Genomic DNA, 16877 nt, shown 5'->3' with positions numbered 1-16877 from the left:
ATGGGGTTTCACCATATTGGCCAGGCTGGTCTCCAACTCCTGAGCTTGTGATCTGCCTGTCTCAGCCTCCCAAAGTGCTGGGATTACAGGTGAGAGCCACAGCGCCCGGCCCACTTTAATCATTTTAAATGTCTAGTTCAGCAGAAAGTCATCCATTACTTAACAACAAGTATACCTTCTGAGAAAAGCGTGGCTAGGTGATGTCAACATTGCAGGAACATCACAGAGTGCATTTCCACATACCTATGTGGCATAGACTGCTACACCCAGGGTAGGCGGTCTAGCCTATTGCTCTTAGACTACAAAGCTACAGAGCTTGTTACCATACTAAACACTGTAGGCAACTCTAACACAATAATACGTATTTGTGTATCTAAACATAGAAAAGTACAATCGAAATATGGTATTATAATCTTATGGAACCACTGTCGTGTACCTGTGTGGTCAATCACTGAGCAAAACCTCATTATGTGGCATGTAATTGTACATTCCCATTTTCACTGATCCGTTCATTGGTCAATGGATTCTCGGGTTGCTTTCATGTCAGCTACTGTGAATAATCCTGCTATGAACATGGGTATACAAATATCTCTTGAAGGCCGGGCATGGTGGCTCACACCTTCACCCTGGCACTTTGGGAGGCCGTGGAGGGCAGATCACCTGAGGTCAGAAGTTCAAGACTAGCCTGGCCAACACGGCGAAACCTCATCTCTACTAAAAATACAAAAATTAGCCGAGCATGGTGGTGGGTGCCTCTAATCCCAGCTACTCTGGAGGCTGAGACAGGAGAATCACTTGGATCCAAGAGGCAGAAGTTGCAGTGAGCCAAGATCCCGCCACTGCACTCTAGCCCGAGCGACAGAGCAAGACACCATCTCAAAAACAAACCCCCAAAACTAAACCCCCCCAAAAAACAAAAACCAGTATATCTTGAAGACCTTCCTTTCAGTTCTTTTGGGTGTATACTCGGAAGTGGAATTGCAGCCCGGTGCGGTGGCTCATGCCTGTAATCCCAGCACTTTGAGAGGCGGAGGGGGTGGATCACCTGAGATCAGGAGTTGGAAACCAGCCTGGTTAACATGGCGAAACCCCGTCTCTACTAAAAATACAAAAATGAGCCAGGTGTGCTGGTGCGTGTCTGTAACCCCAGCTACTTGGGAGGCTGAGGCAGGAGAATCGCTTGAACCTGGGAGGTGGAGGTTGCAGTGAGCTGGGATCACACCAATGCATTCCAGCCTGGGCGACAACAGCGAAATTCCATCTCAACAACATCAAAAAAATTTGTTTCAGAGGAGTGAAGAAAGCCCAGTGGGAGCCCGCAGTGGGGACGGCCTGGGTAGAGACTTGGCAGGATCCCCATTCTGGGTGGAACCGGCCCAAGAGCACTGTTTTCCCAAGAAAGTCTCATGGGCCGGGCGCGGTGGCTCAAGCCTGTAATCCCAGCACTTTGGGAGGCCGAAATGGGCGGATCACGAGGTCAGAAGATCGAGACTATCCTGGCTAACACAGTGAAACCCCGTCTCTACTAAAAAATACAAAAAAACTAGCTGGGCATGGTGGCGGGCGCCTGTAGTCCCAGCTACTCGGGAGGCTGAGGCAGGAGAATGGCGTAAACCCAGGAGGCGGAGCTTGCAGTGAGCCGAGATCCGGCCACTGCACTCCAGCCTGGGCGACAGAGCGAGACTCCGTCTCAAAAAAAAAAAAAAAAAAAAGGAAAAAAAAATAGAAAGTCTCATGAAGGATCAGCCATGCTGCTAGGCCCCACCCGGCCCTCAGGGGCCCCCAGGCTTTAAGGGGACTCCTGGCTCACGGCCAGGCCCTTGGTGCTGGAGGAGGTGGTAGGTGGAGGACACCGGGCACCAAGCGGGCAGCCAGGACCCCTGGGCTGCAGACAAGAAAGGGGCTGTGGGGTCCACCGGGTCTGGGCCACATCAAGGAGTGTGGCTGAAGATCCGCCCTAGGAGCTGAAAGCCAGGGCGCTATCAGGGCTGAGAGTCCCCAAACAGCCCTTGGGCCCAGGAGTGTGAAGCTGGGAGTAGAGGGCAGAGCTCCCACCCCGCCCCGCCCCCAGGGGGCGCCCCCGGCCCGGCGCGAGAGGAGGCAGAGGAGGCGCCAGGCCGCTGGAGAGGAGGCCATGGGCGTGCGCGGGGCGCTGCTGCTGGCGCTGCTGCTGGCGCTGGCGGGACTCGGGAAGCCGGGTGAGCTCGGGGCGCTGCTGGCGGGACAGGGAGTGGGGGCGATGGGGAGGACGGGAGGTGGAGGCCGCGGGGAGCTCACTTCTTGTCTCCTGCAGAGTCAGATGAGGTGGATCTGTCGTCAGGTAGGGCACTCAGGATGCGTGATGCCCGCCGGGGCCGTTGGGCTGAGGTGCACGGGGGCGGGGGGAGGGGAAGGGGGGCCTCTACTGCTCTCTCGGCCTCGCCGCCGGGATCGAGAACTCTGTTGGTGTGGAAAGTAACCAATGGGCGCTGGAGGGGGATGGGCAGGCCCTGCAGAGCACGTGGGAGGGTCTCCAGTGTCACCTACTTCCTGCTCTACACACGCGAGGGGACACTGGGTGGGTAAAAGCGTGGTTTCCTGGCTGGGTTGAAGGGGAGAAAGGGAGAGGTCGGGCTTGGGGGGCTGCCTCCCGCGGCTCAGCAGTTCCACTGACCATCCGAGGACCATGCGGCCAACGGGTCATCACGACGCGCATCGTGGGTGGACTGGACGCTGAACTCGGGCGTTGGCCATGGCAGGGGAGCCTGCGCCTGTGGGATTCCCACGTGTGCGGAGCGAGTCTGCTCAGCCACCGCTGGGCGCTCACTGCGGCGCACTGCTTTGAAGAGTGAGTGGGGTGCGAACTGAGGGGTGTGGGGACGGGCAGGAGCAGGGCTGGAGGGAGTGCCACCTAACTTTACCTATGGTCTGATGCCACACTTGGGCGTGAATGTGGTGCGTGGATGCCGCCTGGTGTTCTACTGAGCCCCAGGCTCTGCTGCAGCCGGTTACACCCATTCCAGTTCCTTTTGGGTCTCCGGGAGGGAACCCTGTTCAGGTTCTTCCAGAATGTTCTTCCAGAACATTTCCACACACTTTTGGGTATTCTCTCCCTTTTTCTTTTAACCCAAAGCTCACCACCATCCATCCCACCCTCATTCCCCCTCCTGGTGGACGTGCAGTACAGTGTGGAGCACTGAACCAAGGCGAGCACGCCGGGGACGCTATGTGGACTCCATCCTGCCAAGCCCACACTGCCGTGGTGCATCTGCCCATTCCTCCTTGGGCTGCATGGGGGTGCCCCTGGAGGCCTTGGCTTAATGCAAGGGTCCTTGGGACAGCTCTGGGAGATGACAAGACCCCACCCTCCTGCTCCAGGAGCAGGTCCTAGGACTTTGGTTGTGATCTCTCTGGGCTCTTTCATTTCTACAGGGGACCCTGGGTGTTAGCAAGTAGTAGCAATGCCACAGTCTCCCCTCCTGGACTGGGCCCCAGTTGTGCTCAGGCAGCCAGCCCTCCGTCCAGGGCCCCTGATTGCTCTCTTCTCTTCTACCAGAGAGAGTGACCTTAGTGATCCCTCTGGGTGGACGATCCAGTTTGGCCAGCTGACTTCCATGCCATCCTTCTGGAGCCTGCAGGCCTACTACACCCGTTACTTCGTGTCGAATATCTATCTGAGCCCTCGCTACTTGGGGAATTCACCCTATGACATTGCCTTGGTGAAGCTGTCTGCGCCTGTCACCTACACTAACCACATCCAGCCCATCTGTCTCCAGGCTTCCACATTTGAGTTTCAGAACCGGACAGACTGCTGGGTGACTGGCTGGGGGAACATCAAAGAGGATGAGGGTGAGGCTGGGGACAGGCAGGTCAGGGAGGAACTATCTTTGTTCACCTGTTCCCCTACACAGGCACAATAGCCCCTTGGTTGGTCTGGGAGTGCAGGCTACGCCCCTCTTGTGCACAGTCTCTCCTCACCTGCCAGGGCAGGGACCAAACACCCAGTCTCTCCCTTCCAGGGGCTGTGGGGGCCAGAAGGAGAGTGTGAGAGGGAGGCCAGCTTGGTACAGGCCTGTGGGTGGTGGGGTGGTGGAGGGGTTCTGGAGGGCTTGGCGACATAAACGTCAGACTTGAATTTATTGCTGCATCTTTCCACCTCCCCCGGTGCTGACCAATGCCCCAGGCATCAGGCTCCCGGGCTGCCTCTCCAAGCCTCTTGCACCCACCCTAGCTCTGGCTGATTCTCCTGCAGCACTGAGCCCATTCCTCTCCCCATAAATTTTCAAGCCATGCTCAACCGCAGCTCCCACGGAAACCCCTCTGGAGATTCTCTGGTGGGCCTGCCCTGGCACCTGCATGTCCCCCAACACACATGCCCTGAAAGAAGTGGGCCCAGCATCTGGAGGAGCCCTGGGGCTGGCAGCCCCCGACTGGGTGTGTTCCCTGTATTAGGAATCCCCTTCCCTCTGCTCCCCTGTCTGGCCTGTCCCTGCATCATCCCACAACAGTAGTAACAATAACAAACGTGGTTCCTTGAGCACACGCAGTGTGCCTGGCACTGTTCTAGTCATGGGGACCCAGCAGTGAGGCAGGCACGGCCTCTCCTCCTCCTGGAGCTCACCTAGGAATGAAGTTGGTAACGTTTTTATACCCATTTTACAGATGAGAAAACTGAGAGGGTTATGGAAATTGCCAAGAACTGATAAATGGAGAAGTCAGGGCCCCTTGCCTTAGAGAGGGTAAGGGATGTCCCCAGGTCACACCCCGGCAGTTGGAAGTGGGAATGGGAAACTCAGCACTGGAGCCGCCTCCCTCTAGAGGAGGGATCCTTTCCCTTCCCTGAGAAGGGCCCCTGCTGCAAAGATGAGTGGGTGTGAGCCGGGGGCACGGCCAGGCTGCCTCTGCCACCCTCTCTCCCCAGCCCAGAGTGGACAGGTCACACCAACCCCAGGCTGCGCCTCAACTCACAGTGTAGGGGAGGTGGGGGGCAGGCACTTCTGGAGCCCCCTGCCTGGTATGCACCTTTGCTCTGCCCTGCGCTGACTGGGAGGCCTTGGGCAAAGCTGTTCATCTCACGGTGCCTCAGTTTCCTCCCCTGTGAAACAGGGTAATGATGGTTCCACATCACAGGCTAGTTCTCAGGTTGTTAGTCCCAAGGGCTTAGGAGAGACCCCGCTGATGGGAAGCGCTGCCTGCAGGTTGGGCCTTGTTGTCTTTTGTCATCCTGTGCAGTACAAGGTGCTGGCTGGGACTCTGAGGCAGGAATTGGACAGGTGTGGGTTCCTGTCAGGCTCTGAGACTTCCCCAGTGCCTTGCCGGGGGTCAGCGGGGTGATATCCCCCTGACTCTCCTTATCTGGGAGTGGGTCCTGTTGACTGCTGCCTCCCAGGGGTACTGGGGGGGCCCTAAGAGCGCCGCAACAAGCTTGTGCCCAGGCCCTGAAAGCGCCCAGCTGCTACTGAGGCCAGGGCTGCAGCCAGGCTGCCTCTCCCCCAGGTCTGACTTTGGGTGCTCATCTTAACACCATCTCAGCTGCCTTCACCCCTCCCCCTGCTCCTTTTTGCTAAGGAATCTCTCCGTGGGCGCAGGCAGGGCCATTGTTGCCATTCTACAGATAGGGAAAGTGAGGCTGGGGGAGCTCTGACAGCCTGTCTCTCGCTGGGGCCTTCGTGATGCTGCTGAGGGCCTCTGCTGTGCTGGGGTCTGGGCTGGAGCTGGGGGTAATGGAGATGAACCTGCCAGGCACAGTGGGTGCCCTAGGACCCCCACCCCCACAGCCTATGCCATCCCTCCCTAGAGGGGCCTCAGGTTGGTGTCTCTCTCTTTCCCTCTATCGTCCCCACAGAACTGCCATCTCCCTATACCCTCCAGGAAGTTCAGGTCGCCATCATAAACAACTCTATGTGCAACTACCTCTTCTTCAAGTACAGTTTCCGCACGGACATCTTTGGAGACATGGTTTGTGCTGGCGATGCCCAAGGCGAGAAGGATTCCTGCTTTGTGAGTGTCCCTGCCACCACTCCCAGCCCAGGAAAGCAACCTGTGTCCCTGTGCCTTATTTGACCCTCATGCCAACCCCAGGAGGTGGAGACTGTTGCCCCACTCTGCAGATGGAGAAACGGAGGCTTGGCCGCTGCCAGGGGGAGGAGAAGGATGTGCACCCAGTCTACCCAGCCCCACAGCCCTTCCTGCTCTCGGCTTCTCCCCTGCCCCACTCACTCCGCCCCAGGCTGATCTCAGCCCCGCTGCTCCCCAGGGTGACTCAGGTGGACCCTTGGCCTGTAACAAGAATGGACTGTGGTATCAGATTGGAGTCGTGAGCTGGGGAGTGGGCTGTGGTCGGCCCAATCGGCCCGGTGTCTACACCAATGTCAGCTACCACTTCGGGTGGATCCAGAAGCTGATGGCCCAGAGTGGCATGTCCCAGCCAGACCCCTCCTGGCCGCTGCTCTTTCTCCCTCTTCTCTGGGCTCTCCCACTCCTGGGGCCAGCCTGAGCCTACCCAAGCCCGTGCAGGCTGGGGCCACTGCTAAGTCAGGCCCTGGTTCTCTTCTGTCTTGTTTGGTAATAAATACATTCCAGTTGATGCCTTGCAGAGTATTCCTCAAATGCGGTGGCTTCATGGACAGCTCATTCTCTCTTGTGCAGCCGGCCTGTCTGTGCCCCTGGCTCACACCCACATCTGTTCTGTTTTGATCAGAAAGAATTGTGTGTTGCTCAGGCTGGTCTTGAACTCCTAGGCTGATCTCGATCCTCCTGCCTCACCCTCCTGAGTAGCTGAAATTAGACGCATATCATGCCCCGCAATGGAACAGGAGTAGTTCCAGGGTGCCAGGAGCTGAGAAGCCTGGAGTGGGGGTGTGTGCATTGGAGGAAATGATCCTGACATCCCTCACCCCCTAAGGATCCAGCACAGAAACGCCAGATAGGCCGGGCGCGGTGGCTCAAGCCTGTAATCCCAGCACTTTGGGAGGCCGAGGCGGGCGGATCACGAGGTCAGGAGATCGAGACCATCCTGGCTAACATGGTGAAACCCCGTCTCTACTAAAAATACAAAAAACTAGCCGGGCGTGGTGGTGGGCGCCTGTAGTCCCAGCTACTCGGAGGCTGAGGCAGGAGAATGGCCTGAACCTGGGAGGCGGAGCTTGCAGTGAGCCGAGATCGCGCCACTGCACTCCAGCCTGGGTGACACAGCGCGAGACTCCGTCTCAAAAAAAAAAAAAAAAAAAAAAAAAAACAGAAACGCCAGACATCCTGATCTTACCATGGTTCCCCCAAGGCTGACCTAGGACCAGGACATGGGTGCAGGTAGTTTATCTGGGAGGTGATTGCAGGAAGTGGGGAAACTGAGGCAGGGAGGGAGGGAACGCTGATGAGCTTGCACAAACACAGAGGGTGCCATTCTAGGCAACTGGGGTGTAATCCTGTGGGGGCCTCAGCATTGGCCCACTGAGGACAAGGACACCAGGGTGGGCGTTTCTCTCTTGACCACGGCCCCTACCATGTTGAGAGTAGTCCTGGGGCATAGGATGCCCCAGAGCTGGCGCAGCCCTGAGGTGAGGCTCTGGGCACCCAGGGAGTAGGCAATAATGCTTCCCCTTGTGGGACTCCAGCTGGCTCCGTGTTTGAAAATCATGGTCCTCCCTTAGCTATGTTTTTATTTTTTTATTTTTATTTTTTCAGTTTATTGCATGAAGGAATTACACTAGTCCAAGTTAAAAGCAGACCCCGAATGGTTACATTAGACAAACTGTGAGGTTTTTAAACTTGTAACAAGGGAAAGAAGGGAAATTCTACTCATTACGAGGAAATCCTCACTTAAGTTTCAGTGAGCCACAAGTAGTTAAAACCCTTGAACCATCAGTCGATCGTCCTTAGCCAGTCCTACCTCTACAAGGCACTGGCATATGTTCTTGCACTGGTCATCCTGTAGCTGAATGGCTTCTCTGTATTCTGGATGCTCAGTTACTGTCCCATTGCAGGCAAATTTCCTCTTAAATGCCTTCACTAGTTGCTTTTTATTGTAATCGTTAGTGATCCCTTAGACAGGACTAAGGGTTTTCCTGTCGTTTCTCTGCTGATTTCTTGCATGGATCTAATCCTCAGTGCCTGCAGGGAGCAGGTCATTACTCTTACTTACATCAGCAAAGGGGTGGAAAGAGTGGAGAATCTGGATAGTGGACGTACAAGATGATTCCTTTTCCTCGGTGGAAATGGCCTGTGGAAGGCAGTGGCATGGCAGGAGAAAGCAGTGTGAGGGGGACAGAGTGTGGGGAAGTGAGAGGATTCGAAGCAGGGGCTGCTAAGTCCTTGGCTGTGGCTCAGTGGCTGAGGCTGGAGGTGCTTTCAAATCAAGGGACAGAGTACACCTGAGCTACTTCGGATCTTTTATGGCCCTCCTGGTGATATAGGAGTTAAGAAGAAATTATTTAGGCAGATAGCAAGGGGAAAGAAGTTCTTGGTATGGTTTCTTTCTTTTCTTTTCTTTCTTTCTTTCTTTCTTTCTTTCTTTCTTTTTTGAGATGGAATTTTGCTCTTGTCCAGGCTGGAGTGCAGTCGTGAGATCTCGATTCACCGCAACCTCCACCTCCCAAGTTCATGCAATTCTTCTGCCTCAGCCTCCTGAGTAGCTGGGATTACAGGCATGTGCCACCGCGCCTGCCTAATTTTGTATTTTTAGTAGAGATGGGGTTTCTCCATGTTGTTCAGGCTGGTCTCGAACTCCCAACCTCAGGTGATCTGACCCCCTTGGCCTCCCAGAGTGCTGAGATTATAGGCGTGAGCCACCGTGCCTGGGCAGGTTTTCTTTCTAATGAAAAGCAGCCCCCAAGTTATTTTCTTTTCTAACAAAGAGCAGCTTGTAAAATCGAGCTGCAGATATAGACAAGCAAGCTAGAAGCTTGCATGGGTGAATGCTAGCAGCTGTGTCGTAGGAAAAGGCTAACTGGGGACTAGGCACGTCCAGCATGGTGGCTCCATCTTCCTCTTTGTCAACTACATGCACAGTAAGGAGCAGGCAACGTGGCTCTGGCCAAGTAGAGACCTCATTTGCATAATAAGAGATTAGGGTGGGGTGACCAGCTTCCCCGCACGCTTTGTAAACGTCACACCTTGTCCAGCCAATCTTTGGGCCCTATGTAAATCAGGCACCGCCTCCTCAAGCCTGTCTATAAAACCCTGTGCACTCTGCCGCGGGCAAGAAGTCCCACTCAGGAACCCCTCTCCTTCACTAGAGATAGAACTGTTCTCCTTTCTCTTTCTTTCTTCTACTAAACCTCCATTGTTAATCTCACTCCACATATGTCTGTGTCCTTGATTTCCTTGGCATGAGGCAACAAACCTCGGGTATTTACCCCAGACAATGACACCGCTTCACTGGGGGTCTTTTGAGTTCCCCCAAAATTGTCTTTTAGGGCTAAATTATGAGACCGTGAGCCTAAAATTAAGCAATCTGAATGAGTGGCATACTTCATGTGTTTCTTGAAGTTCTAAGCGCATTCTGATTCAAAATTGCCTCTCCACAAGACACTGGCTCAAAGCGAGCTGAGATTCTTTCCTATCTGCAGCCTTCCTGTCCCATTTCTACACCTCTTCTTTATCCCTCTCTAAACTAAATTCTCTTTTCCCTAAACTCCTCAGTATTCTGGCATATTGACTATTTAAGTAAAGACACTTGAAAACAGCAGTTTTCAAAAAAATCATTTTGACCTTTGTGCTGTTTCTTTAAAGCAAAGGATGAAAAGTCCATGTAAAAGACTCTCCCTACACCAGAAGGAAAGGTAACACTCTACCTTCAAGGGTGAGAAATTGAGACCAAGAGAATCCTGCACAGACATTTAAAAAATAGCTCTTACATTCTAAGCCTCACATAATTTTGTCACATCTTCACAGTTAACAACTATTCTTTGTCCAACCAGTATAGTAGTAACTGACTCTAACTGCTTTACCCAAAATTTGGTTCTATCACTCAGTAAAGCTCCTCTTTGCCTTGCTCACCCTCCACTTGTCTGCATACCTCGTTCTTCCTGGTCACAGGACAAGAACTCGGGACCCATGAAATGGCGAAGATAAAGGAGCTGTAACACAAACAGGGCTGAACATGGCCCTTGCTCGCCACATTTCCGGTGAAGAGAAGGAGAGAAAAGCTGCAGTGCTTCAGGGGAGCCCAGACCTGGGAGCTCCCTGAGCCAGGTCTGTGCTTCCCTCTTTGGGGCTCTATGGTTCCTTAGCTGGGTGTGGTAGTGTGGGCCTGTAGACCCAGCTACACTCAGAAGACCGAGGTGGAAGGAGCCCAGGACTTCGGAGTTGCAGTGAGCTAGAATCACACCACTACACTGGCTCCAGTCTGGGTGCCAAAGCGAGACCCCACTTTTAAAAAAAAGGCCGGGCGCTGTGGCTCAAGCCTGTAATCCCAGCACCTTTGGGAGGCCGAGACGGATGGATCACGCAGGTCAGGAGATCGAGACCATCCTGGCTAACCCTCAGGAAACCCCTCGTTCTACTAAAAAAAATACAAAACCAGCCGGCTTAGGTGCATGGCTTCTGCAGTCCCAGCTACTCGGGAGGCTGAGGCAGGAGAATGGCATGAACCCAGGAGGCTGAGCTTCTTGCAGTGAGCTGAGATCCGCCACTGCACTCCAGCCTGGTGACAGAGCTTGCACTGCCTCAAAAAAAAAAAAAAAAAAAAGAAAGAAGAAAACTATGCCAGGCACAGTGGTTCACGCCTGTAATCCCAGCACTTTGGGAGGCCGAGGCAGGCAGATCACAAGGTCAGGAGTTCGAGACCAGCCTGGCCAATATGATGAAAACTCCCCATCTCTATTTGTACTGTACCAGCTTTCAGGCATGGTGGTGGGTGCCTGTAATACCAGCTACTTGGGAGGCAGAGGCAGAGGCAGGGGAATCGCTTGAACCCGGGAGGTGGAGGTTACAGTGAGCCGAGATCGAGCCACTGTACTCCAGCCTGGGCAACAGAGACAGACTTTGCCTCTAAAAAAAAAAAAAAAAAAAAAAAAAATGCTTAGTGCAGGTGTGGCACCAACGGGAACTCAGTGAGTGTGCTGCAGGTATGCGGGAGCTGTGGTTTCAGGAGCACAAGGCTGTGGTGCCTTCTCTCAGGGCCTCCTTCCCCAGCAGCAGCCGCTCAAGGACAAGTCCACATGCATAGCCCGTGTTGACCTGCTGGGGTTGGGGTAAAGGCCCCTGGGCTTCTGATCCTGCCCCTCCCCCAGGCAGCAGGACCTTCCTTCTGGTTCCTGAGTCCCAGGAGCTGCCAAGGTTCTGAGGAGGATGAAGCTCCTGACTTTGCTCAGAGTCTCAGTCAGGCCAGTCCTATCTGGAGATCCTAGCCAGGGACTCATGTTCCTGCCTCCAGTGAGGCTGGGGGCTTCCTGCAGAGGCTCAGCCTGGCCCAGGGGCTGCAGGGAGGTCCTGGCTGCCAGTGCATGGGTTGCAGATGGAGCATCCTCTTGTCTGCTGTGCCTCAGGCTGGTGAGCCACAGAGGGGCAGGGAGGCCAGGGACTTGTGGCCCTAACCCCACCCTGACACACAAGGACCAGCCGCCTAGGGCCATTCTGCAGGCAGGAGAAGGCCTCATTGTTCCCCCTCTCCTGGCAGAATGAGGACTGGGTGTGCCCGCAGGAATAAAATGCCAGTAAATCCTCTCTGGGAGCCCTGATCCCAAGGACAAAGGCCTGTGCTGGAGTCTCCTGCACGTGCGGGCCGTGCACTTGGGCCACAGGGCAGATGGGAGGGGTGGGAGAGGGTGCCTCCCACCAGGGTGGGCTTCTCCCTGGTGGGTCAGGCATGCAGGTGAGGAGGAGGTCGTGCATGCCCCCCGCGTGCAGGAGAGTCTGGGTGGGCGTGTGTGTCTGGGTGCACATGTGTGAACGAGCATGTGTGATGCCTGTGTTCACGCCATCTGAACATCCCCTCCAGTGTGCACTGTCTCTTCCACCAAGTCCCCACAATCCCAGCTGGTGCTTCTGGAGTCCTGGCCCAGACGACTCTCCTTCTGGGCGCCAAACCTTGTCAGCCTGGAGTTAGAAAGAAGGCCTCTGAACTGCCAGCAAAACATGGAAAGGCAGGTCGGGCATGGTGGCTCATGCCTATAATCCCAGCACTTTGGGAGGCCAAGGTGGGTGGATCATAAGTTCAGGAGTTCGAGACCAGCCTGGCCAACATAGTGAAACCCTGTCTCTACTAAAAATACAAAAAAATAGCTGGGCATGGTGGTGGTCGCCTGTAATTCCAGCTACTCTGGAGGCTGAGGCAGGAGAATCATTTGAACCCGGGAGGCAGAGGTTGCGGTGAGCCGAGATCACACCCTTGCACTCCAGCCTGGGCCACAGGGCGAGAGTCTGTCTCAAACAAAACAAAACCAACCATGAAAAGGCGCCCTCAGGCTGGGCTAGGGTGAGAACACAGCCCGCTTTGTGCCACCTCCAAGCTCCTCCCTCTGAGAGCTGTGCTGGCCAATGGCTTGGCCTCTTCCACCTCCACCTCCCTGAAGGAGGCTCCTCCTGAGACGGGCTCAGCTGCCCACTGCCCGTGCCTGGCCCTTACTGCCCCTGAAAGTCAGAGGAGTGCTGGACAGGTGGTGCAGAGGGGTGGGAGCAGAGGGGTGGTGCAGAGGGGTGGGAGCAGAGGGGTGGGAGCAGACGGGTGGTGCAGAGGGGTGGGAGCAGAGGGGTGGTGCAGAGGGGTGGAGCAGAGGGGTGGTGCAGAGGGGTGGAGCAGAGGGGTGGGAGCAGAGGTACTGTGGGGGCCTCACCTTGGCACATCAGTCAGTGGAAGCCCAGCTCTGACCAGCCCCTCCAGGGAGACGGTGCAGGCGTCACAACCAGAGCCAGGTGCCAAGACTAAAGTGAGACTCTGCTCCCGCCCCATCAGTCTCTGGCAACTTCTGTCTTACTTTCTGTCTCTACGCTTTTGGTTCCTCTAAGTACTTCATATTTGTGAAATCATACAGTGTTCTTCTTTTGTAACTGGCTTATTTCACTGAGCACAGTGACTTCATGGCTCATCCAGATTGCAGTATGTGTCACAATTTCCTTCCTCCCTCTCTTTCTTTCCCTTTCTTTCTTTTCTTTTCTTTTCTTCTTTCTTTCTTTCTTTCTTTCTTTCTTTCTTTCTTTCTTTCTTTCTTTCCTCTCTCTCTTTCTTTCTTTTCTTTCTTTTCGTCTTTCTTTCTTTTTTTTTTTTTTTTTTTTTTTTTTTTTTTTTTTTGAGGCCGGTCTGGCTGTGTCGCCAGGCTGGAGTGCGGTGGCGGATCTCCAGCTCATTGCAGGCATCCGCCTCCCAGGTTTTTCACGCCATTCTCCTGCCTCAGCCTCCCGAGTAGCTGGGACTACAGGCGCCCACCACCTCGCCCGGCTAGTTTTTTGTATTTTTTAGTAGAGATGGGGTTTCACCGTGTTAGCCAGGATGGTCTCGAACTCCTGACCTCGTGATCCGCCCGTCTCGGCCTCCCAAAGTGCTGGGATTACAGGCTTGAGCCACCGCGCCCGGCCTTCTTTCTATTTTTTTTGACACAGTACAGTGGTGAGATCTTGGCTCTCTGCAGCCTCAGCATCCCAGGCTCAATGTAATCCTCTTACCTCATCCTCCCAAGTAGCTGTGACCACAGGTGTGAGCCACCACACCCAGCTACATTTTTATTGTTTTGTTATTTTATTTTTATTATTTTTATTTTCTTTTTGAGACGAAGTTTCACACTGTCGCCTGGGCTGGTGTGCAGTGGGGTGATCTCAGCTCACTGCAACTCCGCCCCCCAGGGTTCAAGTGATTCTCCTGCCTCAGCCTCCCAAGTAGCTGGGATTATAGGCGTGCGCCACCATGCCCAGCTAATTTTTGTTTTTTTTTGTTTTTTTTTTTTTGAGACGGAGTCTCACGCTGTCGCCCAGGCTGGAGTGCAGTGGCGCGATCTCGGCTCACTGCAAGCTCCGCCTCCTGGGTTCACGCCATTCTCCTGCCTCAGCCTCCTGAGTAGCTGGGACTACAGGCGCCCGCCACCGCGCCCGGCTAATTTTTTGTATTTTTAGTAGAGACAGGGTTTCACTGTGGTCTCGATCTCCTGACCTTGTGATCCGCCCGCCTCGGCCTCCCAAAGTGCTGGGATTACAGGCGTGAGCCACCGCACCCGGCCTTGTATTTTTAGTAGAGACGGGGTTTCACTATGTTGGCCAGGCTGGTCTCAAACTCCTGACCTCATGATCTTCCCACCTCGGCCTCCCGAAGTGCTGTGATTACAGGCATGAGCCACCGTGCCCGGCCCATTTTTATTTTAAATTTTTTGTAGAGCAAAATGTTGTCCAGGCTGGTCTCGAACTCCTGGCCTCCAGTGATCCTCCTGCCCTGGTCTCCCAAAGTGTTGGAATTATAGGTGCGGGCCACTGCGCGGCCCTCCTAGTTCTCTTGTCCTCCTCCCCTTCACTAAGACAGCCAGAACAATGAATAAACAATTAACTTTCGTTTTTCTTTTTTTTTTTTTTGAGACAGAGTTTCGCTCTTTTTGCCCAGGCTGGAGTGGAATGGCGTGATCTCAGCCCACTGCAACCTCCGCCTGCCGGGTTCAAGCGATTCTCCTGCCTCACCCTCTAAAGTATCTGGGATTACAGGCGTCTGCCAACATGCCCGGCTAATTTTTTTTCTTTTTTTCTTTTTTTTTTTTTTGAGACGGAGTCTCACTCTGTCACCCAGGCTGGGGTGCAGTGGCGTAATCTCCACTCACTGCAAGCTCTGTCTCCCGGGTTCACGCCATTCTCCTGCCTCAGCCTCCCGTGTAGCTGGGACTACAGGCGCCGCCACCGCACCCGGCTAATTTTTTTTTTGTATTTTTTTAGTAGAGATGGGGCTTCACCAGGTTGGCCAGGATGATCTCGATCTCTTGACCTCGTGATCTGCCTGCCTCGGCCTCCCAAAGTGCTGGGATTATAGGCGTGAGCCACCGCGCCCGGCCAACAATTAACTTTTAATGAAAATAACTGAGGAAGAGCACCAGAGTGCTTTAGAGGAGTAACAGAAACCTGGAGAGCAGAGAAACTCAGAATGGCCGCATGAAGAACAGAAGGAAACACTGGGCCTGCACCCCAATCCCCAACCAGGATCAGCTGGGAATGAGGCAAGGAGGTCAGCAACGGGACCCCAGGAGCCCCACCAGCACCTTGGACACCTACAGCCCTTACCACTGGCGTCCCCTGTCTTCACAGGCACTAAGCCCAGGCAAGGGGGCTGCCTGAGGCCACACAGCTGAGCTCCCTGCAGAGGAGTCCACAGTGAGCCCATTTCCTGTGGTCATGTGGCTACCGCACTGCGCTATTGTTGAACTGGAACTACGGCCAGAGCATATCTTGCCCTGGGATTGAGTAGCCACAGTTGCCCTTCATCCCTGAGACAAAGCCACCACTGAACCACCTCAGCCTGGTGGCTTCATACCCCTCAACTGAGCCGTGAGCAGCGGTCACACCCTTGCTCCTGGGGCCAAGCAGAGGTACAGGTGCTCCACCTAACCTTCCCCCTTCTCCACTCAGGCCAGAGCTGAAGCCACAACCTGCCTCCCAGGAAAACAGCACCTTGGCTGCTCAGAGCAGAAGTTGGAGAAGCGTGCTGCATTCCGGGAAACGGTGCTGGGGCTACCCAGAATAGTCACATTCCCCAGGCCTAAGCTAAAGCAGTTCACTTCCCCCAGGAGATCATTGCCCTGGCTGAGCTGAGCAGCTGTGAATCCCGGGGCTGACCTGATGTAGTAGCTCGCATGCCAGGGAAACAGAGCAGTGGCTGAGCTGAGACACCGCCCTATGGGCCAGCTCCAGCACCTTGCCTCCCCGGAGCCAGATTAGCCTCCTAGAGATGGAGCTGCGGAGATAGCCCTCTCCCTGGAAAGTGGAGTCTCCCTGGGCTGCTCCCTGCCTTCCCCTGCGATGTGCTGTTTCCTGCCACCTCCCTCCCCAACAGGGCCAAAATGACAGCTGTGCTCTGCCATTCTGCCACTGTATCTGGCCTCATGAAGTCTGGGATACTGCCAAGCCCCACCATCTCGGGGCTTAGAGTTGCTACTGCATGGAGCTTCAGCCCCTGAACCCTGAGTAGCGCTGAGCCCCTAAACCCTGAGTTATGCTGAGCCCCTGAACCCTGAGTTATGTTGAGCCCCTGAACCCTGAGTTATGCTGAGCCCCTGAACCCTGAGTTACGCTGAGCCCTACTGGCTCAGGTCCCGGAGTGGCAGCCATACTCTGATCCCCAGGTTTAAACCTGAGAACACCACATCTTCCCCAGAGTTGGGCCACTGCTCTGCCCTGTCCCACAGGGTAGAATCACAGCTACAACCCAGCCCCCTGGGCATGACCTGCTAGGGAGTGCATCAGAGGTACAGATCCTGGCTCTGTGGGCAACGCACATTCAACCCTGCCACAGAGAGTAAACCTGCACCCAATGACCCAGGCCTTGCCTCAATTTGTACGCCAGGCCCTGAGCCTAGGACCCCAGCTCCACAGCTACTCCAAGCACCTGCAAATGAAAGCCAGTGCCACTGCATCTTCTTGTAGGCCATATCAAACTTGACACCAAAAAGTGCCCTTTGGCTGCATATCCCCATTGTGGGGAAAATAAGAATAGGAGGATCCCAAAAGCCCTTGACATCAAGGACATTAACAACCACTGCCACAAATCTCTACAGCCTGGGCCTCGAGGCACCCACAGTTATTGCTGATGCTCAACACAGCTGAAGAGCTGCACGGAGACCATATCACTGCACCTATCTGGAAACACGGTCGCCACACCATTTCCAACCAGCACACTATGACCCAACTGCAGGTAAAAGTCTATCTCTACGAAAGCCACTCTAGAAACTCTGAAAGAGGCAATTGTTCCACCAGATGTACAGACATCAGTGCAAGGA

General features: G+C 54.6%; 1 protein-coding gene and 1 pseudogene across 2 annotated transcripts; one reads left to right on the top strand and one right to left on the bottom strand.

Annotated features, from left to right (window-relative positions):
* The first annotated feature begins 2093 nt into the window (after positions 1–2093).
* On the top strand, positions 2094–6565 carry PRSS21 (serine protease 21). 2 transcript variants are annotated; one of them, XM_009195775.4, is made up of 6 exons: positions 2108–2198; positions 2294–2320; positions 2662–2827; positions 3536–3828; positions 5825–5979; positions 6236–6565. In XM_009195775.4, exons 1-6 carry the CDS (start codon positions 2135–2137, stop codon positions 6473–6475), a joined length of 945 nt encoding a protein of 314 aa, XP_009194039.2. In that variant the 5' UTR covers positions 2108–2134; the 3' UTR covers positions 6476–6565. The 2 variants fall into 2 exon arrangements, with proteins under 2 accessions (XP_009194040.2, XP_009194039.2); XM_009195776.4 differs by lacking the exons at positions 5825–5979; positions 6236–6565 and adding an exon at positions 4267–4600 and having other exon boundaries at positions 2094–2198.
* Positions 6566–7232: 667 nt separating this feature from the next.
* On the bottom strand, positions 7233–9477 carry LOC108583509 (annotated as a pseudogene).
* Positions 9478–16877: the final 7400 nt, after the last annotated feature.

This window comes from Papio anubis, chromosome 18 (assembly GCF_008728515.1).
Source record: "Papio anubis isolate 15944 chromosome 18, Panubis1.0, whole genome shotgun sequence".
Classification (NCBI taxonomy): Eukaryota; Metazoa; Chordata; class Mammalia; order Primates; family Cercopithecidae; genus Papio; species Papio anubis.
This window is presented reverse-complemented; position numbering and strand designations above follow the sequence as displayed.

Excerpts from the sequence above, each read along its gene's own strand:
- PRSS21 (XM_009195775.4), top strand. The coding sequence starts at position 2,135 with ATGGGCGTGCGCGGGGCGCTGCTGCTGGCGCTGCTGCTGGCGCTGGCG. Across the intron at positions 2,321-2,661 it reads TGAGGTGGATCTGTCGTCAG|GACCATGCGGCCAACGGGTC; the intron begins GTAGGGCACTCA and ends TGACCATCCGAG. Across the intron at positions 2,828-3,535 it reads GCGGCGCACTGCTTTGAAGA|AGAGAGTGACCTTAGTGATC; the intron begins GTGAGTGGGGTG and ends CTCTTCTACCAG.